The sequence below is a fragment of the Oncorhynchus mykiss genome, chromosome 6 (assembly GCF_013265735.2).
Source record: "Oncorhynchus mykiss isolate Arlee chromosome 6, USDA_OmykA_1.1, whole genome shotgun sequence".
Classification (NCBI taxonomy): Eukaryota; Metazoa; Chordata; class Actinopteri; order Salmoniformes; family Salmonidae; genus Oncorhynchus; species Oncorhynchus mykiss.
Window position 1 is genome coordinate 30901928 of NC_048570.1, and position 24912 is coordinate 30926839.

General features: G+C 45.2%; 2 protein-coding genes across 2 annotated transcripts in view; both read right to left on the reverse strand.

Annotated features, from left to right (window-relative positions):
* LOC110525725 (EMI domain-containing protein 1) overlaps window positions 1–3884 on the reverse strand; it is a 74465-nt gene extending 70581 nt beyond the window's left edge. The window contains exon 1 of the mRNA XM_036979868.1: window positions 3782–3884. The gene's annotated coding sequence lies outside the window, so the exon portion shown is untranslated. The remainder of the gene's footprint in view (window positions 1–3781) is intronic.
* Window positions 3885–4069: 185 nt separating this feature from the next.
* The window catches only part of dnah10 (dynein axonemal heavy chain 10), a 60079-nt gene continuing 39236 nt past the window's right edge, over window positions 4070–24912 (reverse strand). Inside the window, exons 40-79 of the mRNA XM_036979869.1 lie at window positions 24667–24802; window positions 24088–24210; window positions 23849–23980; window positions 23348–23564; window positions 23104–23223; window positions 22800–22945; window positions 22481–22633; window positions 22064–22324; window positions 21776–21948; window positions 21562–21655; window positions 21267–21434; window positions 20888–21076; window positions 20508–20679; window positions 20181–20384; window positions 20013–20093; window positions 19673–19870; window positions 19352–19513; window positions 18950–19124; window positions 14758–14939; window positions 13990–14126; window positions 13556–13773; window positions 12910–13131; window positions 12649–12796; window positions 12261–12540; window positions 11926–12155; window positions 11545–11818; window positions 11338–11442; window positions 11073–11227; window positions 10813–10967; window positions 10490–10673; window positions 8943–9143; window positions 8477–8686; window positions 8225–8320; window positions 7901–8072; window positions 7627–7758; window positions 7336–7547; window positions 6937–7104; window positions 6511–6691; window positions 5415–5560; window positions 4070–4615 (exon numbers count right to left, since the gene is read on the reverse strand). Coding sequence (XP_036835764.1) covers window positions 4469–4615; window positions 5415–5560; window positions 6511–6691; window positions 6937–7104; window positions 7336–7547; window positions 7627–7758; window positions 7901–8072; window positions 8225–8320; window positions 8477–8686; window positions 8943–9143; window positions 10490–10673; window positions 10813–10967; window positions 11073–11227; window positions 11338–11442; window positions 11545–11818; window positions 11926–12155; window positions 12261–12540; window positions 12649–12796; window positions 12910–13131; window positions 13556–13773; window positions 13990–14126; window positions 14758–14939; window positions 18950–19124; window positions 19352–19513; window positions 19673–19870; window positions 20013–20093; window positions 20181–20384; window positions 20508–20679; window positions 20888–21076; window positions 21267–21434; window positions 21562–21655; window positions 21776–21948; window positions 22064–22324; window positions 22481–22633; window positions 22800–22945; window positions 23104–23223; window positions 23348–23564; window positions 23849–23980; window positions 24088–24210; window positions 24667–24802 — 6859 coding nt within the window. The 3' untranslated portion in view covers window positions 4070–4468. The remainder of the gene's footprint in view (window positions 4616–5414; window positions 5561–6510; window positions 6692–6936; window positions 7105–7335; window positions 7548–7626; window positions 7759–7900; window positions 8073–8224; window positions 8321–8476; window positions 8687–8942; window positions 9144–10489; window positions 10674–10812; window positions 10968–11072; window positions 11228–11337; window positions 11443–11544; window positions 11819–11925; window positions 12156–12260; window positions 12541–12648; window positions 12797–12909; window positions 13132–13555; window positions 13774–13989; window positions 14127–14757; window positions 14940–18949; window positions 19125–19351; window positions 19514–19672; window positions 19871–20012; window positions 20094–20180; window positions 20385–20507; window positions 20680–20887; window positions 21077–21266; window positions 21435–21561; window positions 21656–21775; window positions 21949–22063; window positions 22325–22480; window positions 22634–22799; window positions 22946–23103; window positions 23224–23347; window positions 23565–23848; window positions 23981–24087; window positions 24211–24666; window positions 24803–24912) is intronic.

Here is a 24912-nt window from a genome sequence, read left to right on the forward strand (position 1 = left end):
AAGACCTAGTTAAATGTAACATATTTGAACTAAAATTCATATTCTATTTTAATCTATAAGGCAGATGGAATTGACAGTTTATGGTTGTGACCATGGTGATTCCAATATTGTTTGTCTTGTTGCACACATGCGGAGATCATCCATTCACCTACTCTGCGTCTCACAAAGACAAGGCGGTTGGAACCAAAAATCTCAAATTTGGACTCATCAGACCAAAGGACAGATTTCCACCGGTTTAATGTCCATTGCTCGTGCTTCTTGGCCTAAGCTAGTCTCTTCTTATTGGTGTCCTTTCGTGATGGTTTCGACCACAAAGGCCTGATTCATGCAGTCTCCTCTGAACAGTTGATGCTGAGTTGTGTCTGTTACTTGAACTCTGTGAGGTGCAGTTCATTGCCGATTTCTGAGGCTAGTACCTCTAATGAACTTATCCTCTGCAGCAGGGGTAACTTTGGATCTTCCTTTCCTGAGGCGGTCCTCATGAGAGTCAGTTTTATCATAGCGTTTGATGGTTTTTGCGACTGCACTTGAAGAAACTTTCAAAGTTCTTCACGTTTTCCGGATTGACTGACCTTCATATCTTAAAGTAATGATGGACTGTAATTTTTCTTTGCTTATTTGAGCTGTTCTTGCCATAATATATACTTGGTATTTTACCAAATAGGCCTATCTTCTGTATATCAATCCTACCTTGTCATAACACATCTGATTGGCTCAAACGCATTAAGGAAAGAAATTCCACAAATGAACTTTTAACTAGGCACACCTGTTAATTGAAATGCATTCCAGGTGATTACCTCGTGAAGCTGGTTAAGAGAATGCCAAGAATGTGCAAAGCTGTCATCAAGGCAAAGGGTGGCTACTTTGAAGAATCTCAAATATAAAATATACTTTTTTGGTTACTACATGATTCCAAGTTATTACATAGTTTTGATGTCTTCACTATTATTCTACAATGTAGAAAATAGTCAAAATAAAGAAAATGTCCTTGAATGAGTAGGTGTGTCCAAACCTTTGACTGTTTGTAAAATATTTAATAAATTAGCAACGTTCATAAAAACAGGTTTTTGTGTGTAAAAAAAATAATATATTTCATGCTGTAACACAACAAAATGTGGAATAAGTCAAAGGGTATGAATATTTTTTGAAGGCTCTGTAGCTGACCATGCTCATTCCTGATTCATTTAGGATTTTAGACAAATCTGATGTAGTAAACCAAATCTCCGGACAAACATTTTAGGAACCAACATTTTGAGAGAAATATTATTTGAAGTCACAGAAGGCTATTGCAAGAAACTACATATGATATTTTTTTCAGTTGATATACATTTTTGCCAGTTTTATTAAAAATGTTAAATAATATTTTGGAGAGTTTTAATTTCGGATCCTTTGCCCCGGACAAGGGCATTTGCAGGCATAGAGCCGACATGGAAATTAATATTGAAAGTATTTTGAAACCCCCCCCCCCCAAAAAAAAATATTTTACCTTAGAAAAATTCCCTTACAAAAAACATTTTTAAGCTCAAATAATGCAACAAAAGCAATTTTTTCAACTATAAAATACAGTTTCTGTGCCGGACAAGGATTGTCCCGACTTTCAAGAATCCTTGAGCTTATTTCCTGCTATTCTACACATTTTACCATGAGGCTGAGAGCATTTTTGGCAGTGTGAAAGAGGATTTCCTGTAATTAAAAAAAAAAAATGGCATGGCTTATGATGCATTCATATGCTATATGTGGGGCATGTGCTACGCCAGTGATCCTTCTTCCTCCAGTCCCTCCTAATCATGGTCTTTGTCCAGCCTTAAGCTATGTGGTTGCCATTTGCATCCTAACTCAGCAGCCTGTGGGCAGACCTTGGTGTTTGGGCAAGGTCCAGGCAGACAGAGCCAAAGAGCAGGGGTGGTGGGCTCTGTAACCTCTCTCCCATGCCCAGCGGAAAGGGGCCTGGAAGGTTTCTGTCCAAACAGCCACTAACCACAGAGCTGTGGGCAGGTTCCAAGCTAAACACCTGGACCTGCAGCCTGCAGCCCAGTAATCTATATCTGTGGTCAGAGTGACTACACTTCTCAGGTCTCTCAATGGGCAGCACTGTAGGGCTTACCAGCTGCACACAATCATGATGCTGAAGAGGAAGAGAGGCCATCTAAGAGCATGATTCATAACAGCACACAGTTACACCACAACACAGGGCAGAATTCTTGGCATCCTGTCCTCCTGAGGCACACTGTATGTTGTGAGGTAGTTTGTCTCCTATCACTACTGCATTTATGAGATTATTACGGCATTGATGATGACTGCACCCCCTTACACACATTAACACGTAGGTGGGCAAGCTTCCCTAATGTAGTGGCTTTGCTTGTGGGTTGTCGCAGACTCAGACACCCTTGCACAGATGGGCAGAGACAGACTGGCGCAGGACTCTCCTCGCAGTGCAGTGGAAGCTTTGATCTACTCTCTGAGGTTCATCTGCTCCGAATCACACCAAACGGAAACTGCTTCAGAAAGCTTGACGGGGGGGATTGTAGTGTCTGCATTTTTTGTTTCAGGGCATGCTTGGCATTTTATGAGGCAGCAGACCGGCGCAGAGTGGAGCCAAGAAGGAACTGGAGGAGTTTAGGGTTAATGTAAATCCCTCCAGTCTCGCGCAGCTGAAAATTATCTTGGCCTCTGAAGGGGGAGGTAGGGGTCGTTTGCATTTTATCTTTTCCCTTTCTTGTCTTGTTACTTTTTCCTACCCTTTTTTCTTCTCTCCACCCTGTAATCAAATATAAAGAGTTCCTTTACCTATTGTCTCTCTAAGGTCATGTATTACTGAAGTTCCTTTGACTAATTTGCCGTGCACATACATGAAAAAGTAGACCATTCAGACTTTTCTATTCTATAGAGTGCAACACAGACTTTTTACTGCCTCCCCCCTCCCTGTGTAGGCTCATAAAAGTGCCTCCAGCTCCTCTCCACAGTGCTGTCTGCTTTATGACAGCCATACTAGTGAAACCAGCAGGTGCTATCTGGCCTGCCCCCCTCACCCCTCTAACCATTGCCCCACACTGTCAAGACTGGTCACACTGCTCACTGCTGTGGGATTATACAATACAGAGCTCGAGCTGGGTGACTTGAGTCAGATAATTCCAGGCAGAACTGCCTGTACATGTGCTGTATGTCGACGTCATGGTCATGCTTGAGCCCCTCTGTGACCCAGACCGCTATCTCACCTCAGTATCTGAGATTACTCAATATCAGTCTATTTGCTCACTCTGAATAGCTAACGCAGAGAACAAACCACAATACTTAGTCAGAGCTCGATCAAATAAATAAAAAGGAAAATAATATTGGAGGTCTAGGATAAGTTTGTGGAGTGTGCACTTTGGTCAATGTTTCACTCAGATACACATTTTCCAGACTCCTGGTTTTCCCAAAGTGACAGCTATAATACATTTTTAGCCTCTATAGGCAGGAAATATATCTCAAGCTCCTTAAAAATGGACTCAATTCCTTTTGGATTATGCATGAAAAAAACATGTAAGATGTTTCAATTAATTAAATTACAAACATATGAAGACAGCACGTACACATCTGACCTGTACGATCAGATTCAGACCTAAATCTACATTTAATGTGTGGGGATATACATTTTAAAACACCTATCTTTAGACTATATCAGAATGGAGGGCCTCCCTTCCCCTATACGCCAGCTCTATGTAGTCAACGAAAAGGGGGGATGAAATATAACCTGGAGAAATAATGTTACGATTTTAATTAAAACTAATACAAAACAGACCTTGTTTTCCCTGTGGATTTATTTCCCCCGTCAGTCGGTCGAGGCGGCCTGAGCACAGATGCTGGGCATTAGAAATGTCACGAGGAATAAAGCAGAGAGAGGACTTAATAAAAAGATCTGTCGTCAGAGATTAAAAATAGCAGGGGTTGGGGATAGAACCTCTGAGATCCAATGGCACCTCTTCAGAGGACTGATTGGAGACAGGAGTTCTGCAGTGGGTCTCTACTCCACTACTCTGAGTGAACACAGGACTGGGGTGGGCTGCCACCTAGTGTTAATTCATGATAAGAACAACTGGATTTTTAAAACTTTATTTATTGAACCTTTATTTAACTAAGTCAGTTAAGAACTAATTCTTATTTACAATGATGGCCTACCCCTGCAAACCTGGACGACGCTGGGACAATTGTGCGCCGCCCTATGGGACTCCCAATAACAGCCGGATGTGATACAGCCTGGATTTGAACCAGGAAGTGTAGTGACGCCTCTTGCACTGAGATGCAGTGCCGTAGACCACTGCGCCACTCGGGAGCCAGAAAAATCCAGAGAAATCGATTGATGTAATAGTATGCTAGCATGTCACCAAATGTGATATTTGATTGTTTCCCAAATATTTAAAATAAATTCAGCCTTTAAAATGTGCCTTTAAATGATCTACATAGAAATCTAAAACAAATATAAACATCATCAGTCTGCATTGAGGCACAGACAGACTCCCTGCAACACCCAGTGGGAGATGTGCTTGGTGGTAAAGAGATCTGCCTCAAACACCAGCCCCACACCCATAGCATTCCTCCTCATGGACGTGGTGTACACTGGAGTCCTCAGGGTATTCTACGAAACAAACACATAGACATTTTGACACAGTTAGAAAGCGTCAAAACAGACATTTTAAAACAATGAAACTGCATTGCTAGAGAGGCCACTAGCGAAGTCACTAAGCACATGTTCTGAAGGGTCAGTCTGCTATATCTGGTGTAATTCTCCTGTCTTATCTGGCGTCCTGTGTGAATTAAAGTATGCTCCTTCTAATTCTCCCTCTCTCCCTCCCAGAGGACCTGAGCCCTAGGACCATGCCTTAGGACTACCTGGCCTGATTACACCTTGCTGTCCCCAGTCCACCTGGTCGTGCAGCTGCTCCAGTTTCAACTGTTCTGCCTGCGGCAATGAAACCCTGACCTATTCACCGGACGTGCTGTTTTCGACTCTCTCGACCGTACCTGCTGTCTCGAACTCTGAATGCTCGGCTATGAAAATCCAACTGACATTTACTCTTGAGGTGCTGACCTGTTGCACCCTCTACAAACACTGTGATGATTATTATTTGACACTGCTGGTCATCTATGAACGTTTGAACATCTTGGCCACTGTTATAATCTCCACCCGGCACAGCCAGAAGAGAACTGGCCACCCCTCAGAGCCTGGTTCCTCTCTAGGTTTCTTCCTAGGTTCCTGCCAATCTAGGGAGATTTCCCTAGCCACCGTGCTTCTACATCTGCATTGCTTGCTGTTTGGGGTTTTAGGCTGGGTTTCTGTATAGCACTTTGTGACATCGGCTGATGTAAAAAGGGCTTTAGAAATACAGTTGATTGATTGATTGAAGGGATAAGGTGGTGAGTGGTGTTACCCCTACCTGTAGTTTGAGGCGATGTGCTTCTATGGGGATGACCTTCAGGATGGGCAACTGGACCACCAGTACTTTGGGTTTACTCCTGATCAGACAACCCCTCTCTATGTCCCAGTCTGCTCCCTCCAGATACAGGCCTGACACGAAGCAGCCTGGGAGAACACAACCACAACCCTCAGTATCAAAGCATCACTGTCTGTCTGTCTGTCTGTCCGTCTGTCCATCTGTCCGCCTGCCCATCTGTCTGTCTGTCCATCTGTCTGTCAGTGTATGTGTTAATATGTCTGTCAGTGTGTGTGTTAACATGTCCGTGTGTGTGTGTGTGTCTGTCTGTCCGTGTTAGTATGTCCGCCTGTCCATCTGTCTGTCTGTCCATATGTCTGTCAGTGTTAATATGTCTGTCAGTGTTAATATGTCTGCCAGTGTGTGTGTTAGTATGTCTGCCAGTGTGTGTGTTAACATGTCTGTCAGTGTGTGTGTTAACATGTCCGTCCGTCCGTCCGTCTGTCCGTGTTAGTATGACCATCCGTGACAGTCTGTCCGTCCGCCCGTCCGTCAGTGTTGGTATGTCCGTCCGTGTGTCTGTCCGCCTGTCCATCTGTCTGTCCATCTGTCCGTCCGTGTGTGTGTCTGTCTGTCCATCAGTGTTAGAATGTCCGTCCGTCTGTCTGTCTGTCTGTCTGTCCATCTGTCTGTCAGTGTGTATGTTAACATGTCTGTCAGTGTGTGTGTTAATGTCTGTCAGTGTGTGTGTTAATATGTCTGTCAGTGTGTGTGTTAATATGTCTGTCAGTGTTAATATGTCTGTCAGTGTTAATATGTCTGTCAGTGTGTGTGTTAGTATGTCTGCCAGTGTGTGTGTTAACATGTCTGTCAGTGTGTGTTAATATGTCTGTCAGTGTGTGTTAATATGTCTGTCAGTGTGTGTTAATATGTCTGTCAGTGTGTGTTAATATGTCTGTCAGTGTGTGTTAATATGTCCGTCCGAGTGTGTGTTAACATGTCTGTCAGCGTGTGTGTTAATATGTCTGTCAGTGTGCGTTAATATGTCCGTCCGTGTGTGAGTGTGTGTGTGTGTGTCTGTCTGTCAGAGGACTCTCACCCTGTCCAGGCCTCTCGTTGACCTCCTCCTCAGTGGTGTACTGAGTGACCTGTGTGTAGAGTGTGGAGCGGTCAAGTGGCCAGCCGTTCCTTCTGCATGTTGCCTGAACCAGAGCAGTTAGGTAGGACTCTGGGATCTGCAGCCCTGACAACCACATCACATTGGGCTCCCCTTTATCCACCTGGAAGGAAGAACCATCAAAATAAAACAGAACTACACAACCACTACATACATACATGTACATACTGTATTTACATTTATATGTACTATACATCATGGATACTTTGATACCAAGAAAGTGTGACCTTGAATAACATATATGCATGAGCAACAGCTAATGGGGATCCTTATAAACTAAACCAATCTTCTGGGAGATGTGTACGATATGTCTCAGAGAATAACTGTATTAGAGCGCAGGATGTTCACCCAGGAGTTGTACTGGTCGTAACGCCTCTTGAAGTGGATCATCCAGTTGCCCAGGGACTTGAGGGTATCAGGTGCCAGCTTCCTCCAGATAGCAGGGATCATGCCGTTGAAGAGGGCGCGTGCCACCTCATCCAGCTCACTACTCATGCCCACCTCACCAGCCAGAGCCTATGGGCACAGACACATTTGTTAGTTCACCTCCCCATACCAAACTATAGGTACTATAGGTATCTCACCTGGTTCCTTTAGTAAATGTGCAATAGACAACAGCAAACGTTCTAAAGATAATTATACTGTTTTATGTAGATACAAAAGAAGGCCCCATGACAATCTGTCCCTGTAGTTCTTCCTCTTTCTATACCCCTCACTGTTCCTGCCTGTTTTCTCCCCCTCTCTCACCCTCTGCAACTCAGCCAGAGAGCGTCCAATCCTGACAATGAGCTTGTTGAAGCGCTCCAGCTCCTGCAGCAGCACCACGGAGGTGGGGGAGATCTCCAGGCCAAACTTCTTACGGATCACGTCCAGGTCAAACACCTGGGGCAGCTTGTTCTGGATGTCCCGGGCCACGTTGCTGATGTACTCATCCCTGCTGATGCCTCCACCAGACTCACCTGAGGACCCCGACAGAAAGGTGAGGAGGCCAGATTATGCTCAGTCTGTGTGTATGTGTGTGTGTGAGGTTTCTGTTACCAGTCTGCGGCTGCAGATCTATCAGGTGGGTCCACATGTCGCGGGCTGCCTGTGTGTAGTAACCAATCTCAGCATTGGGGTGCAAACCAAACACCTCTGGAGTGTTGGCCAGGGGCAAGGTCTCAATCTCCCCTGTGATACATAGCAAGTCAATCAGAGAAGATGGATGACAACTACAAGTTAATAACAACAATGGCAGTGCAGTAGAAATCGTATTTAAAAAGCTACATTTGAAGTCTGTATATCAGACCAGTGATGAACTACATCCACTGACCAACATAATTTTCCTTGGGCCCGTCAGGAGGGATCTTGTAGTCCACGTCCTTGTTGTGGAAGAAGTGAAAGGGCTGGAAGGTGTCAAAGATGAAGTCTCCCAGGTACTCATCCATGTAGACCGTCAAGATCCTGCGGTCAAAGCTGTCTATACACCTGCCTCCATACATTACCTGAGAGAGGGAGCGTAAACACGCACGCACACACACGCACGCACACACACACACAAACACAAATGGAAGCCATTAGTGCGAGGCTATTATACTAATAGGATTCTGTACTATCATTGTTAAGTCAATGTGATGTATGAATAGGTGAGCCTGACCTCTCCTATGAGATACTTGAGACTTCCCCAGGGGATCTTAGCATCTCCCTGAGTGTGAGCTTTGGTCAGGTAGGTGTCCAGGATCTCCATGCACACCTGGTCAACAGAGAACATCCACATCAGCGCACACAAAGACTGGAGTTACAGACATGACATTTAAACTGATCAGCAAAAGGAAATTACTATGAAGTAAATGTAATCAATAGTGTAAGTCCTGTGGATGCTGTTAAAAACAGTCATTTTCCCACTCACCTGGAAGTCAGACTCGTTAAAGTCGTAGGACACGTTCCAGCCGATCTTGCCGTACTTGCGTCTCTCCTGCACCACAGCGTGGAAGAAGGACAGCACGTAGACCAGGCTGCGGTAGGCCGGGTGGGGGCAGCCCATCAGAGTCTCGTGGGCGATCTTAAAGAAGGTTGCCCTCATGTTCAGCTTCAGCCCGTTGGGAGGCTCCGTCACCACCTGGAAGAACAGAGAAACAGAGATCAGGTCCTAAAGTCAATTCGCTTCAATCCTCAATGGCTGTTTTGCTGTGATTAGGTGAACGAATCGGGCTGGGGAAACTGTATGGTGTTGGAAGAGTGAATCAGAGATAGTTTTATGATAAAGTGTCTGTCTGTCTAAGTCACATTGTATACAGTTAGCTGCAGTAGGCAACAGTCTGTGTTAGGTGCAGTAGGTAGCAGGCCTGTTTGACTAAGTTAGAGCTCTTCCTCACCTTGAGAGACTTCTGTAGGATGCCGATGGGAAAGTCTTTGATGGGATCAGTGGTGAGCCACAGTCTGAAGTCAGGGTGGGCCTTGGTGATCCTCTCCAGGGACTTCTCTAGGTCCTTCAGCCACTTCACCAGCAGGTGGCAGTTCTGCAGCATCAGCCACTGGCCCCGAGATACCGCCGTTTCCAGCAGCTGCAGCGCCACCTACAGCACACAACAACAATACTGTATCATACTAACAACATTCCAATTAGCTTTGTGGTTGAATGTGCACCAAAAGTACATGTGGTATGCAATCTGGTTTCCGCTCAGGTTATAGATGTGTCACTGCAACCTTAAATGTCCTAAATGATGTCTCAATTGCCCTTGATTCTAAGCAATGTTGTGCTGCTATTTTTATTGACTTGGCCAAAGCTTTTGACACGGTAGACCATTCCATTCTTGCGGGCCGGCTTAGGAGTATTGGTGTCTCTGAGGGGTATTTGGCCTGGTTTGCTAACTACCTCAAAGAGTGCAGTATAAAGTCAGAACATCTCCTGTCTCAGCCACTGCCTGTCACCAAGGGAGTACCCCATGGCTTGATCCTAGGCCCCACGCTCTTCTCAATTTACATCAAGAACATAGCTCATGCAGTAGGAAGCTCTCTCATCCATTTATATGTTTTATTTCAACCTTTATTTAACTAGGCAAATCAGTTAAGAACAATTTTTGTTGTTTTGTTTTTGTTTTGAATTTCACCCCCTTTTCTCCCCAATTTTGTGGTATCCAATTGTTAGTAGCTACTATCTTGTCTCATCGCTACAACTCCCGTACCGGGCTCGGGAGAGAAGAAGGTTGAAAGTCATGCGTCCTCCGATACACAACCCATCCAACCCGGAAGCTAGCCGCACCAATGTGTCGGAGGAAACACCGTGCACCTGGAAACCTTGGTTAGTGCGCACTGCGCCCGGCCCACCACAGGAGTCGCTGGTGCGCGATGAGACAAGGATATACCTACCGACCAAACCCTCCCTAACCCGGACGACTCTAGGCCAATTGTGGGTCGCCCCACGGACCTCCCGGTCACGGCCGGTTACGACAGAGCCTGGGCGCAAACCCAGAGTCTCTGGTGGCACAGCTGGCGCTGCAGTACAGCGCCCTTAACCACTGCGCCACCCGGGAGGCCCAAGAACAATTCTTATTTACAATGGCGGCCTACCCCTGCCAAACCCAGATGACGCTGGGCCAATCGTGCGCCGCCCTATGGGACTCCTAATCACGGCCAGATACAGCCTGGATTTGAACCAGGGACTGTAGTGACGCCTCTTGTACTGAGATGCAGTGCCTTAGACCACTCTCTTTATGTTGTGTTGTGGTGTCTCTCTTGTCGTGATGTGTGTTTTGTCCTATATATTTTTCTCTTATCCCAGCCCCCACAGGAGGCCTTTTGCCTTTTGGTATGTTCTTAATTAACTGACTTGCCTAGTTAAATAAAGGTTCAATAAAAAAATAAAAAATAAATTGTAACATTGGAAGCTCTATTGCTGTGATTAATGAGTGTTGCCTGCTACCTTCTCCTGACCTTGTCCCATGGCTAGAAACTTTAGCCTGCTGCCCCCAAAGCCAGACCTCTCAGCAAGCTTCATGAGGTCACTGGCTGGGTCAGAACCGGGGCTCAGAATGAACACGATGGGGGAGTTGGGTGAACTCTGCTCATAGATGGCCTCGAAACTGATCACAGGGGGCTGCACATACCTGAGAGGGAGGGGGGTGAGGTAGACAGTAGAAAGTGAATAGGGAGAAACACTAAAGTCTCATCTCCACAAGTCAAGATATTTTGGATCAAAGCAATAGGAGTTCAGGTTTGTTTACAAGTAGGAGAATGGTATATTACTTCTCTCCCATGGTGATGGTGACATAGTCAGTGACAGCCCGGTAGACTCTGTCCAGGCGGAAGCAGCGCAGCAACAGCAGCTTCTGGAAGGCAGTCAGGTTGTCTTTATACTTCATGGGGAAGGGAGCCTGCTCTGGCCCATCCAGGTCATACCACTGAGATGACAACAGAGAGGAGGGTTAACAATGAACCATTCTAGAGAGGACATAGGAACATATTCAGTGCATCACTAGGTCACAAGATTGGATGATGTTACTCACAGTCTTCCACTCTGGCAGGTTCTTCTCCACGTCATCTGGTAGGGAGCCAAACTCAGCAGGGAAGAGCTCAGCCAGTCGTATGATGTCCTCCCAGCCCTGGCCTGGAAGCCAGTGACACGGCTTCTTCCTCTTGCTCATCTCCAGGGACAGGTTGCCTGGATTGGGGAGCACAGAGAGGAAAAAAAGCGTATGTGAGTTATGGGTCTCCAAGTTGGTGTGCTGTGTTTATGTGAGTGTATGGTAGATGACATCATATGTCTCTCACCCTTGAGGAAGAAGTCCAGCTCCTCCTGGGGAGCCCTCCCCTCTGGCTGCCCAATCTTTATTGTCAAATTGAAGGAGAACAGCAGCTTGTGTCTCTCAAACAGACCTGAGTCACACACACACACAGTTTCAGATCAATCCCAGCTATCACATAACTGGTCCCACAAAAGTCCAAGTTTGACCATTCCTGAACACCCTGTCACCTCACCTGTGCATCCATAGTTGTAGACATTGTATGTCAGGGTGTCCATGATGTTCTTCAGCCTCTTGGGCAGGATGGAGTCAGGCAGGGACTTGCGCAGGGAGAAGTCAAAAACCTCCAGATAGGAGGCCAGAGAGTACTGGTACATGCTGTTCACCAGGGCCATCTCCGCCAGCACAAAGAACAGGATGGCACCGCGCTTGGCAGCGGGACGGTAGCCATCTCGCAGCTTATCAATGTCTGTTGATGTCTTCTCTGCCAGCTTCAGCTTCTCAAACACCTAGGGAGTTACATCAGAGAACACAGACAAAGCATTAAGAGAGCCCAGGCCTCATGCTCTCTGATGTCTTCCCCTTGAGAGTGAGTGTATCCTGTTTCCAGACAAACCTCGCTGGCCTTGGACTTAGTCTCCTCCAGAGTGTGGACCAGCTCCACGTTATCCAGCATGTTGCCTGTGGAGGTGGCTAGCTCCCTCAGCAGAGAGTCCTCCAGGTCTTTCAGCAGCTTCTTGTTCTCACTGGTCTCCTGGATCAGTCTCTCCCGCTGCTCCTCCAGCTCCTTACGTTCAAAGCCCACGATCACACTCAACAGCTGGTCCTCCAGACCCTTCAGCGTCACTGAGAGAGACACGCACACGCACACAAGCACACAAACTGTTACCCCACACACTCACACCACATACAGTGTAGACACAGGCGTGCTGACATACAGAGACGTCTCACCAGTGTAGTTGATGACCATGGCCTTTCCGAACACAGAGGGAGAGTACTTAGGGTTGGACAGTTTGGTGTTGAGGTAGAGTTTGAAGTTGGGGTCGTAGTCCACCTCTTTGTCCCCCAGCGTTATAACCTGCCGGCCCTCGGCTCCTTTCACGTTCTTCTCCAGGACGTTGTCGATCACAGGGTCAATGTACTCATCCACGTCTTGGAACAGGAAGGGAAAGCCATACTTGATGGCCATCTCCAGCTGCTTCAAGAAGTCTGGGTCATTGAACGAAGAGATCTATGGAAGAGGTCAATCACATACAGTATAAGAATAACATCCAGTAAATGCAGATGTAAAAGAATAATAGTTAGATCCTGTGAAGTCAGCTGATAAAGTTAGCCGTACCTTAAGGTTGAACTTCTCCTCCTTCTTTTTGATCCAGTTGAGGGCTTGCTGTTGGGGGTCGATACACATGGGGAAGCGGCTGGCCCTGGTGGTCAGAATCCCGTTCTGGACTGACAGCTCATCTGGAGGAAGGCCCTCTGACCCCCATCTACAACACAGACACCTTTACTTCCTCTCTTCCTCTCACAAAAAAACGCACTCACAAATGCAAGTATGAATGCATGTACGCACACACACCAACACACACGTACAGTCTCTGACCTGCTGATCTCCACCTCGTCGGTCAGTAGGCTCTCCACTCTGAAGGGCTGGCTGAGAGGGATGCCTCTCTCCAACACATCCTTTTCCCACACGTCAAACACCATCTCATTCCTGAAGTCCCAGCTGAATGCCCCCTCGTAGCTCAGGAACGCAGCACAGATCAGGCAGTCGCCTAGGAGACGCACACGACGCTGTTTCAACTCCTCCAGGTCATCTGTCCATCTGGGAAGAGGAAGAAGGAGAGGAAGACGAGAAGAGGAGGAAGAGACAGATACAGAGATGGTAGGGCAGACGTAATTTCAACGTCTAGTTTTGGTTTACATTTGGTTGAGTTGTCAACTAATGTGAATTCAACAAAACATTTGACCATGTCATTGGATTTAGGTTAAAAGTTGGGTGAAATGACATAGAAACAATGTTGATTCATATATGGTCCACAGCCTTCAACTGGCTGTTAAGTCATGCTGACGTTGATGACTTCTTGCATATCCAATCAGTTTTCCACGTTGATTCAACATCATCACATTTAATTTTTTTGTTGAAATGACATGGAAACAACGTTGATTCAAATACGGTCCACAGCCTTCAACTGGCTGTAACTCATGCTGAGTCTGTGTGTATATGCACTCCACCGTGCTGTCCTCACCGCTCATTCTCCGAGCCCAGGCCTGAGATGAGTTTGTCAGCAGCAATCAGCCTCCTCTCCATGACCTCAGCCTCCTCCTGCAGCAGCTGCTTCTCCCCCATGGCAGCACTGTACTTGTCCCCCAGCGCCCCCAGCTCCCTCTGGATGGTCCCCAGCTCGTTCTGAATACGCTCCAGCTCACGCTTGCTCTGGAAGAAGTTCTTCTCTAGGCGCGCCACCTGCAACAGACAGCCAGGGGGGTTGAAACGCCACTAACACAACACTGCTCATTCTTAAAGGCTGGTGCCATTTAACTGGCATGGGCCATGTGCTGGATAGTGTTATGCCTATAACATAAACAAAAGAGATTTATAACTATGACACTTCCCCTGTGCCGATCAAAGTCATTTACACTGTTTATACTATCTCTATCACATTTGCCTGGATCACGTTACCTTCTCTCTCTTGGGCTTGATCTCCCTGGCGACGTCACAGTAGCCCATGACAGCCTCCACAAACTTGAGCATCCCAGAGCCAGCCTTACTGATGGCCTGCATCTCCTCAAAGCTGGTGTTCAGGTTCTTCAAGAAGCCTGGCCAGGGGAAACACAGGGCAATAGAGTGAACATATACAGGTAACTGCCAAAATAAAGAAAACACTTGAGTAAATGAGGCTTACAAAGTATATTGAAATCAGGTGTTTCCACACAGGTGTGGTTCCTGAGTTAACTACGCAATTAACATCCCATCATGCTTAGGGTCATCTATACATATGCCCAGTTGCCCATGAGTTTGGCTACCATGGCTAGAAGAAGCCACAGGGGTCTCAAAGGAACATAGGGGATTTAAAGTGTGTGTGCGTGTCTCAGTCACCACCAGATCTCAACCCAATTGAACACTTATGGGAGATTCTGGAGCTGCGCCTCCACCACAAACACCAAATGATTTCTGTGGAACAATGGTGTCGCATCCCTCCAACAGAGTTCCAGACACTTGAAGAATTTACGCCAAGGAGCAATGAAGCTGTTCTGGCGGCTCATGGTGGCACAACACTCTATTAAGACACTATATGATGGTGTTTCCTTTATTTTGGCAGTTACCTGTATCCATGTATTTGCTATTTCAGGGCTCATACTGCATATTAAAGTTGCATTACGGATAAAGTTAGACCTATTGTTGTACTGTTTTGGAGTGAAAACCACAGAACAGAAGTGGCCTACCTACCTCTGACAGTCTTGACCTGGCTGGGGTTGATGGCATCACAGTCCATCTCCATCAATGCACGCAGGAAGTTGCCCTCTGACATCATGCTCTTGGCTGACTTCCAGCTGATCTCCTTCTGGCCTCGCATCACCAGGATGCACTCACACACCACCTGCACCTGTTTGGGCGGCTTGGCAAATGATCTGCAAGGGTTGACGCGCCAGACGAGTGGACAGAAGCACAACCAAAGAGACAGGCACAGGAAAAAAATAATCAATGAACATGAATGGAGCTCTAGGGCAACAACTTTTGTTAAAGCTGGAATCCGCATAAGGTGAAACAGCACCACTGTATGACGTAGCGCCTTGGTTATTATTTTATTTTGTTGATGAAAAAGAGGAGAGGAACATCTGGCATCATGGTAATTTAGAAAAAAATCACGCATGTAATGATGTCTGAGGGGAAAAAAACTGTGTTCGTTGTCTGAAATAACTTATTTGTTGTTGTAATATCACAAATGGACATGGCAGTTTCACCAAGTACAAATTGCTGCTTTAAAGGAGTCAAGCGGGAAAAATATTTGTTTTGTTTCTATCCATTGGCAAATCCTACACCTCTCCAAGGAGGAAATGTGTGTCTCAACACAGCACAGCAAGATCTATAAAACAGGATTTACAGTGTCTTCAGAAAGTATTAACAGCCTGAATTAAAAAAAGATATTAAATTGAGATTTTGTGTCACTGGCCTACACACAAAACCCCATAATGTCAAAGTGGAGTTAAGTTTTTAGAAATGTTTACAAATTAATAAAAAATGAAAAGCAGAAATGTCTCGAGTCAATAAATATTCAACCCCTTTGTTATGGCAAGCCTAAATAGGTTCAGGAGTTCAAATGTGTTTCACATGATTTCCGAATGACTACCTCATCTCTGTACCTCACACATACAATTATCTGTAAGGTCCCTCAGTCAAGCAGTGAATTTCAAACACAGATTCAACCACAAAGACCAGGGAGGTTTTCCAATGCCTTGCAAAGAAGGGCCCCTATTGGTAGATGGTAAATATAAAAAAAGCAGACATTGAATATCCCTTTGAGTATGGTGATGTTATTAATTACAATTTGGATGGTGTATCAATACACCCAGTCATTACAAAGATACAGGCGTCCTTCCTAACTCAGTTGCAGGAGAGGAAAGAAAACCGGTCAGAGATTTCACCATGAGGCAATGGTGACTTTAAAACAGTTACAGAGTTTAATGGCTGTGATCGGAGAAAACTGAGGATGTATCAACAATATTGTAGTTACTCCACAATACGATCCTAAATGACAGTGTGAAAAGAAGGAAGCCTGTACAGAATAAAAGTATTCCAAAACATGCATCCTGTTCGCAACAAGACACTAAAGTAAAACTGCAAAAAATGTGGCATTATGTTAGGCGCAAATCCAACACAACACTGAGTACCACTCTTCATATTTTCACGCATGATGGTGGCTGCATCATGTTATGGGTATGCTTGTCATCGGCAAGGACTAGGACGTTTTTTAGGATAAAAATAAACAGATTAGAGCTAGCTAAGTAAAATTCTAAAGGAAAACTGGTTCAGTCTACTTTCCAACAGATACTGGAAGACAAATTCACCTTCTGCAGGACAATAACCTAAAACACCAGGCAAAATATACACTGGAGTTGCTTACCAAGACAACATTAAATGCTCCTGAGTGGTCTAGTTACAGTTTTGACCTAAATTGGCTCAAAAACTATGTTAAGACTTGAAAATGGCTGTCTAATAAGGATCAATCAACTTGACAGAGCTTGACGAATGTTTTAAATAATAATGTGACAATATGTGTACAATCCAGGTGTGCAAAGATCTTTGAGACTTACCCAGAAAGACTCACAGCTGTAATTGCTGCCAAAGGTGATTCTAACATCAAGATACAGTTGAAGTCTGAAGTTTACGTACACCTTAGCCAAATACATTTCAACTCAGTTTTCACAATTACTGACATTTAATCCTAGTAAATATTCCCTGTTTTAGGTCAGTTAGGATCACCACTTTATTTTAAGAATGTGAAATGTCAGAATAATAGTAGAGAGAATGATTTATTTCAGCTTTTATTTCTTTCATCACATTCCCAGTGGGTCAGAAGTTTACAAACACTCAATTAATATTTGAGTGCCTTTAAACACTCAATTAATATTTGAGTGCCTTTAAATGGTTTAACTTGGGTTAAACGTTTAGGGTAGCCTTCCACAAGCTTCCCACAATAAGTTGGGTGAATTTTGGCCCATTCCTCCTGACAGAGCTGGTGTAACTGAGTCAGGTTTGTAGGCCCCTTTGCTCGCACACGCTTTTTCATTTCTGCCCACACATTTTCTACAGGATTGAGGTCAGGGCTTTGTGATGGCCACTCCAATACCTTGATTTTGTTGTCCTTAAGCCATTTTGCCACAACTTTGGAAGTATGCTTGGGGTCATTGTCCATTTGGAAGACCCATTTGCGACCAAGCTTTAACTGATGTCTTGAGATGTTGCTTTAATATATCCACATAATTTTCCTCACTCATTATGCCATCTATTTTGTGAAGTGCACCATTCCCTCCTGCAGCAAAGCAGGTTATGTCGATATAGAACTTGTTTTACTGTGGATATAGATACTTTTGTACCGGTTTCCTCCTGCATCTTCACAAGGTCCTTTGCTGTTGTTCTGGGATTGATTTGCTCTTTTCGCATCAAAGTACGTTCATCTCTAGGAGACAGAACGCGTCTCCTTCCTGAGCGGTATGACGGCTGCGTGGTCCCATGTTTTTTATACTTGCGTACTATTGTTTGTACAGATGAACGTGGTACCTTCAGGCATTTGGAAATTGCTCCCAATGATGAACCAGACTGACTGTTTGAGGTCTACAACTATCTTTCTGAGATCTTGGCTGATTTCTTTTGATTTACCTATGACGTCAAGAAAGAGGCACTGAGTTTGAAGGTATGACTTGAATTACATCCACAGGTACACCTCCAATTGACTCAAATGATGTCAATTAGCCTATCAGAAGCTTCTAAAGCCATGACATAATTTTCTGGAATTTTCCAAGCTGTTTGAAGGCACAGTCAACTTAGTGTATGTAAACTTCTGACCCACTGGAATTGTGATACCGTGAATTCTAAGTGAAATAATCTGTCTGTAAATAATTTTGGGAAAAATGACTTGTGTCATACACAAAGTAGATGTCCTAAATGACTTGCCAAAACTTTAGTTTGTTAACAAGAAATTTGTGGAGTATTTGAAAAACGAGTTTTAATGACTCCAACCTAAGTGTATGTAAACTTCTGACTTCAACTGTATAATATTAGTGTCATCAAGATATATAGTGTTTTATTTTTCTTATTTTTTTAAAATTACAAATCTTAGAATTTTTGACATTGAGTATTTTGTGTAGATCGTTGACAAAAAATTATAATTAAATCCATTTTAATCCCTCCTTGTAACAACAAAATGTGGAAAAAGTCAAGGGGTGTGAATACTTTCTGAAGGCACTGTATTTTCTTTGGAGTGTTGAAATGGAGTTTTCTATGAATTAGGATAAGGATCACGGAAAAAAGCATAGGTCACACTAGGTTCATACTTACATCCTCCTTCAACAGATGGATTAAAAACTCGAAACGTATTCCCAGTGAATGTTTTTGAAGTGTGGGAATGACTTATTTGATTTGTGTTTTATTGTTATATGTTTTTATTGATTTGTGTCTAACCAAAGCTGCCTTCTCTATCTATGAGGTTAGTGGTCTGGACCAAGTGTGTTCAGTTCAGTCCTGCTCCTGGAGGTCTGCTCTGTGTAAGCTTTAAAGCCACTGAGTAACTTGTTCCATTAATCAACATAAGACATTTCCCAAAATCACCATTTGTAATTTTCCTATGACAACATTTTCCTATTTTCCAGGGAGCCAAGGGCCGGGGAAAGGGCCAGATGACAACGTGACACTCCATCAGGACCAGACTGCTGATTCCTGGCCCAGACTGTCTGATGAGTGTAACCACTACATTATGGGTGCCGCCCAAATTACACTGTTCCCTATATAGTGCAGTCAAAAGTAGTGCACTATATAGTGAATAGGGTGCCATTTGTGATGCAACCTCTGTTTAACTTGTGGGACACAAAACCAACCAGGTGGGTGCAGTGGAGCACAGAGGGGGGAAGGTAGGGAGGGGCACCTGATCTCAGTGACGTCAGACTTGTCCAGGCTCTGCAGGGCGATGCGGGCTGCCTCCAGAGCAGGCAGGGCCTCAGCCAATGAGCTCTCGGCATCCCTCTTCTCCACAGCAATAACCTTGTTCTGCTCCTCGATCTCCTTGGCTTTGTCCTCCGCCAGCTTCTTCTTCTCCTCAGCTACACAAGAAGGAGAGTTGTGTTTACTTGTGCTGCCCTGTGGGCTATGATTAGCATGGTATGGGTACAGCGAACGTGTCTAAAGGCTCTTCCCAAATGGCACCAGATTCCCTATATAGTGCATTACCGTATGAGCCCTGGTCATAAGTAATGCACTAAATAGGGAATAGGGTATATGGAAAGGGTTACATTTGAACTCAGTCTAATGCTGTGTTGACTGCACTGACCCACGGTGGTGTTGGTGGCGATCTCCTGCAGTAGGATCTCACAGGCGGAGGATTTCTCTGCTAGAACCACCTTTTGCTCTGCCAGCTTGATGTTGAGCTCAGCCAGCTGCACACTGGCCTCCTTCAGCTTATCCAGACCACCCTCCAAACGCTTACACTGAGCTGGGACACCACGTGAGGGACAGAGGGAGACAACTTTACAATCTCTCACACACGCAGGCACACACACAAAAAACCCACAAATACCACTGCAATACAGCACAGCAGTAGCAGGGAAACCAAGGCCCTTTGATATTTCTCCCACTTTGTGCTCCCTGTTACCCAGGATGTATTGGTCCTTGTCCTCCAGGAGGTTGGCGTAGGTGCTGATGAAGTCCAGGTAGTTCTTAGGGGTGACATAGTTGCTGCGTCTGAGCTTCTGCAGGAACATCTTGCTGTAGTCACCCACCGAGCCGTGCACCATACACACGTGAGCAATTACGGCTGCCGAGTGCCTCTCGGGGATCATCGGACTCTCACCTGTGGCATGACATTGATGGGTTCAGTTGCACCACTATAAAGCTTATATAAACACCCTAATCAGAGTCAGTGATAAATGTATCGATTGTATAATTTTAGTACATTGCAGTGGTGGTGGAAGTGTGAATCTGTGATTCCATACCCAGGAAAGACTGAGCCACAGCATGCAGAGCCTGAGGAGGCCAGGGCAGGAACCAGTCAATACCAGTGTTGTTCACCAGCCCTGTGACATAAATGAGACAAGGAGCAATTACATAAACTCTTCAGACAGTAGACAAAGCCAAGTGAACGGTAGTGAAGGGTTGTGTACCTGGGAAGTTTCTGCAGCGTGTCCTCAAGGTGTCTCCCACAGGGGACATTCCCAGGACAATGTGCAGGTTGTTGGCACTCTTGTTGACAAAGTACTGCCACACGCTCTCCTTGGACGGGCCAGAGCCCATCTTTATGGCCTCATCACGGAGCTGGTTCAGCACCATCTCTTTCTCATCATCTGGGAACAGAGCAGGGACCATGCCTGCACACACAGAGGGTTAGTCAGACTGCAGAATCTGGTCCAAAGTAGTGCATTATCTAGGGAATAGGGTGACATTTCGGATGCACACAATGTGTGGGAGCTGGTGTATGCTCAAGTGTTTACCCGAGGTGAGCATATTGTTGATGAGTTCCAGGAAGCCCTCCTCAGCCACGTGGGCATCAGTGAAGAGGAAAACTGTCTTCTTGTCCTCAATGCCCAGCTTCAGATACAGGATCTTCAGGTCCTCACGGAGGTTGGTCTCTGAGTAGCCTCTACTCAGTGTAATCTCAAACACCTGAAGAGGCAAACAACAGTCCATATGAGAAGGTATCTTTCTGGTGTCTCTTTAAAGGCCTCCTCCCATATGAGCAGTAGCAGATGATGGATGTGTCTCAACTGGCACTCTATTCCCTATATAGTGCACTACTTTTGTCCAGAGCAAAAGTAGTGCACTATATAGGGAATAGGGTGCCAATTGGGAGCAGAAGATGTGTCTGGCTGACCTCGCAGCCTGCGGTGAATGCGGCAAGCTTGGTAAGGGACTGCTTCCCGGAGCCGCCAACCCCCACCAGCAGGGCGTGGCCGCGGTCCATCCTGATGATGCGGTGCACTCTTGTCAGGTGCTCCAGGGCGTCGTCAAACAGAACCAGTTTCATCTTGGTCTTGTTCTCATTGTACTCCTCCAGGATCTCCTACAGAGCAGTGACAGGGGCAGGTCAGCAACGAGACAAAGGCTTGAGACTGGGCAAACAGTAAAGTTGTGATATTTTGAACATATTGAAAAAAGGGTGCCGTTTAATTTTGCCTAGTACAGGTGACAAGGGGCAATTATAAATGTAAAAATCAAACACGTTTGAAAGTCATCATCCCAACTTTGAGTACCTGGAACAAGGCTTTGGAAGCATCATAGTCCTGTATGTCCTCATAGACGCGTGGCTCAGACTCGTTGAGGGCAGTTCTGTAGTCACCAAACAGGATGGGGTCCCTCATGGCTGACTCCAAGTCTGACTTAAAGTGCTCATCTATCAGGTTCTTTATATGGTCCTGGACCTGAGACAACAAGACAGGGGACAGATGAGAATGGAAAACAAGTACAATATAGTAAGAGGAAGTTACTGTAAAGGGATTAATACATTTTTCATGATTAAGCAGAACAGAACCATGCAGATGAACGTACCAGGGCTTTGTCTATTTCATTGATGAGCCTGTCATGGAACACCCTCAGGCACTCGTTCCTCCACACACGCACAAACTGGGTGACCGTTAGAAACCTACAGAAGAGAAGCGTTCAGAGACTAAACATGACACAACACTTAACATGAGCTTCTAGGTGTTAGCAACATCTTCTTAACACATGTTATTTAGATTCAACCGAGGGTAATGTTTAAGACCTCTCAGCGTTGGTGAGGACCAGACCGTTGTAGACTCTGGACAGGTCCCTGAGGTTGAAGATGTAGTGGAACTTGGATGGCGTGGGCGGCAGGTCTTTGATGATGTTCTTGTACAGCTCCAAAGTGCAGATAGTCAGCTTGTCACACATCGTCTGGATGCACTCCTCAAACGGCTACGGTTTAAATGGTTAGAGTTCAATCAAGTCATTTCATACAATAATTAATGTGTGGTAATGCTGTTTTTGGTGGTAAGAGCTGCATCTTAAAATGTGTGATAGTGCGTCTCACCCTGGTGTGTCCCTTGAGGATGGAGGAGTAGATAAGATGGAGGGAGTCCTCGTCTGGGAAAGGGATGTTGAAGACACTAAAGAGGGAGATGAAGCGGGTGTCCACCTCGTTCCTCCCACCTCCTGCCTTGCCCATGGCTGCGATGAAGCCTAGGTCCTTCAGAACTTTGTAGTTCAGCTCCTTCCCTCTGTCATACATGCCTCCTCGGTCCAACAGCAGCTTCAGCAGGGCAATGGGCTGCTGGGTCCCATAATCATCCACCTGATAGGACACAGGTACAATGACATACCAACATACAATCAACCAGACAAACAAACACACTAACCTACATTAATACAGACACACATGTAAAGGATGAAGGTTGAGGGATAGAAGAGAGGGTGATGGGGAGCTAGAGAAGAGCACGCATGTACCTACCCTGGGCATGTTGAGGTCATCCATAAAGACCAGCAGTCTTTTGCCCATGGGAGGGCCGTATATCTCCTTGGTCCTCTTCTCCACGCTGGCCTCAAGGTTCCTCTGGAGGTCCATGGAGGTGGTCCGTGATGAGAAGTTGATGGTCAGCATCATCTGGAGACACAAAGAAGCAACATTAAACACAGTTAATACACATGGTGTTCGTCCTAAATGGGCCCTGCCTCAAAAGTAGTGCACTATATAAGGAATAGGGAATAGGTTGCCATTTCAGTGTCATGGGCTCTGTCTGTGTCTCTGTGACATCCTATTGTAAACTCACAGTAGTGTCCATGTTGAGATTCTTCAGGAAATTCTGAGTAGTGGCTGTCTTGGAAGTGCCAGACTCTCCCACCAGAACTACAGGCCTCTTGATCTTCACCATCTGCTCCAGTAGCCAACTGGCTCGCGTGGTGTCCACAGTAGGGACTGTAAGAGAGAGAAAGATGGAGATAGAAATTGAGAGAAATATATGGAGAGAGAGGAGGGAGAAAGAGGGGAGGTTGGAAACATTTGGTATCTGTAGGAATCCAGTGGATGACTAATTTATTAGTTTTTTGCTGAGCACACATGCATTGATGCTTTACCCAGGATATCGATGAACTTCACATCAGGGCTGTGGACGTATTTGGTGACCAGGGAGCTCCAGGTAACCCACTTCTTCTTGGTCCCATCAAAATGGAAATCGTACAGAGTAGGCAGGTAACCTGTGTGAACGGACATCCCAGCCATTCATTTTATGAATAACTTGTCGTTTTGGGTATCTAATAGCTGAATACAAATTGAAGTATGACTGTATTTGACCCATGGCTTGGATGGTGCCTCTCTCACCTGGAATCTCTCCAGGTCCAACAAGAGCCTTCTCCTCATGACCAGTGGTCAAGCTGGATAGTTTCTTTACAAAGTCATCAAATTTGGCCCTTCCGTTGTCCAGTAGGCATGCCCCCAGAGAGCAATACAGCGCCTCCAGGAAGAAACACTCCAGAACGTCAGCATCATAGACCTCTGTCTCCAGCAGGGCATCCAGCATCATGGACAACTGCGTCACCTGGACACGACAGACAGACGGACGGGCGGGCGGACGGACGGGCAGGCGGACGGATGGACAGACAGACAGAGGGGTTATGGACAGGCATCATGAAAATTTACTATGGAACTAGAAATGTAGGGTAAGAAGTTTGCTGGATCCAATATTAGGTAGGTGATACAGAAACTGATATTGTTGCAGGAAATACTGCATACCTGTTCATGAGATTCAATTTGGGTAAATATAATTAGCAACATGTTATAACACTCATGTTATAACACTCATGAAGGCCAAGCTGTACCAACCATGTTGAGATCTGTCTGAGGGACGATGGTCTTCAGTTTCTCCACCTGTTTGCCGTCAACAATACCCTCCACTATCATGTCGATAGTGCTGGGCACGTACTTTACAAATAGCTTCTCCAGGTGTGGTTGTTCCTGTCCAGGAAAAGACAAGCAAATGCAAGATGAGACATTTCAACATCAATTTTGATAAAGCTGAAAGGATTATACCTTTATGAATTTTACTGTGTCATTTTCCTTACCTTTGGAGATCTGTTACTGACCCATTTCTGCCAGTAAGGAGTATAGCGAAGATTTTTGGGGTCCACAAACACCATCCCACAGCGAGAAACTGTAGCAGGGGAGGCATACTGCAGATCTCCAACCTACAACACATGATGGACAAATGTATTTACCATTCACATTGAGAAATTCTTCAAGTGATAGTTCACCCAAATTACAAAATGACACATTGACTTCTTCACCCTGTAAGCAGTCTATGGACAAGGTATGACAAAAAATCATGCTTTTATTTAGTTTCCACATGCTAACATTTTAGAATTTGTTGCACAAATCCCCTTCAAGTCATGGGACCGATATAATTGTTTTTGCGCATCACGTCCAAATTTTTCAGAAGTATCTAAAATTGATTGTGAAACTCAACAAAGTCACTTATAGATGATTTGAACATGATGTGTGAAAAATGCTAACATGGGTCCCATGACTTGAATGGGATTTGCGCCACAAACGTGTGTAATTTTGTAATTTGGGTAAACTATTCCTTTAACAACTGTGCAAGTAAGGTGTGGTCTGAAGAGACTATAGTGATATTAGTGACAAACCTCAAATAGCATAGCACAGTGGTTCTGCAGGCGTATCCTCTCTCCATTGGCCAGGGTGAGCAGCTTGTTATCATCCATTACTGAGTTCATGTTCTCCACCCACAGAGCATCCACATCCCCATCAAACATGATGTACCTGTAGGTAAGAGTTCATGTGGCAACAAGAGATATACAGTCAGGTTCCAAATTATTGCCACCCTTGATAAAGATGAACAAAAAATACCACATAAAATAAATAATACAAAT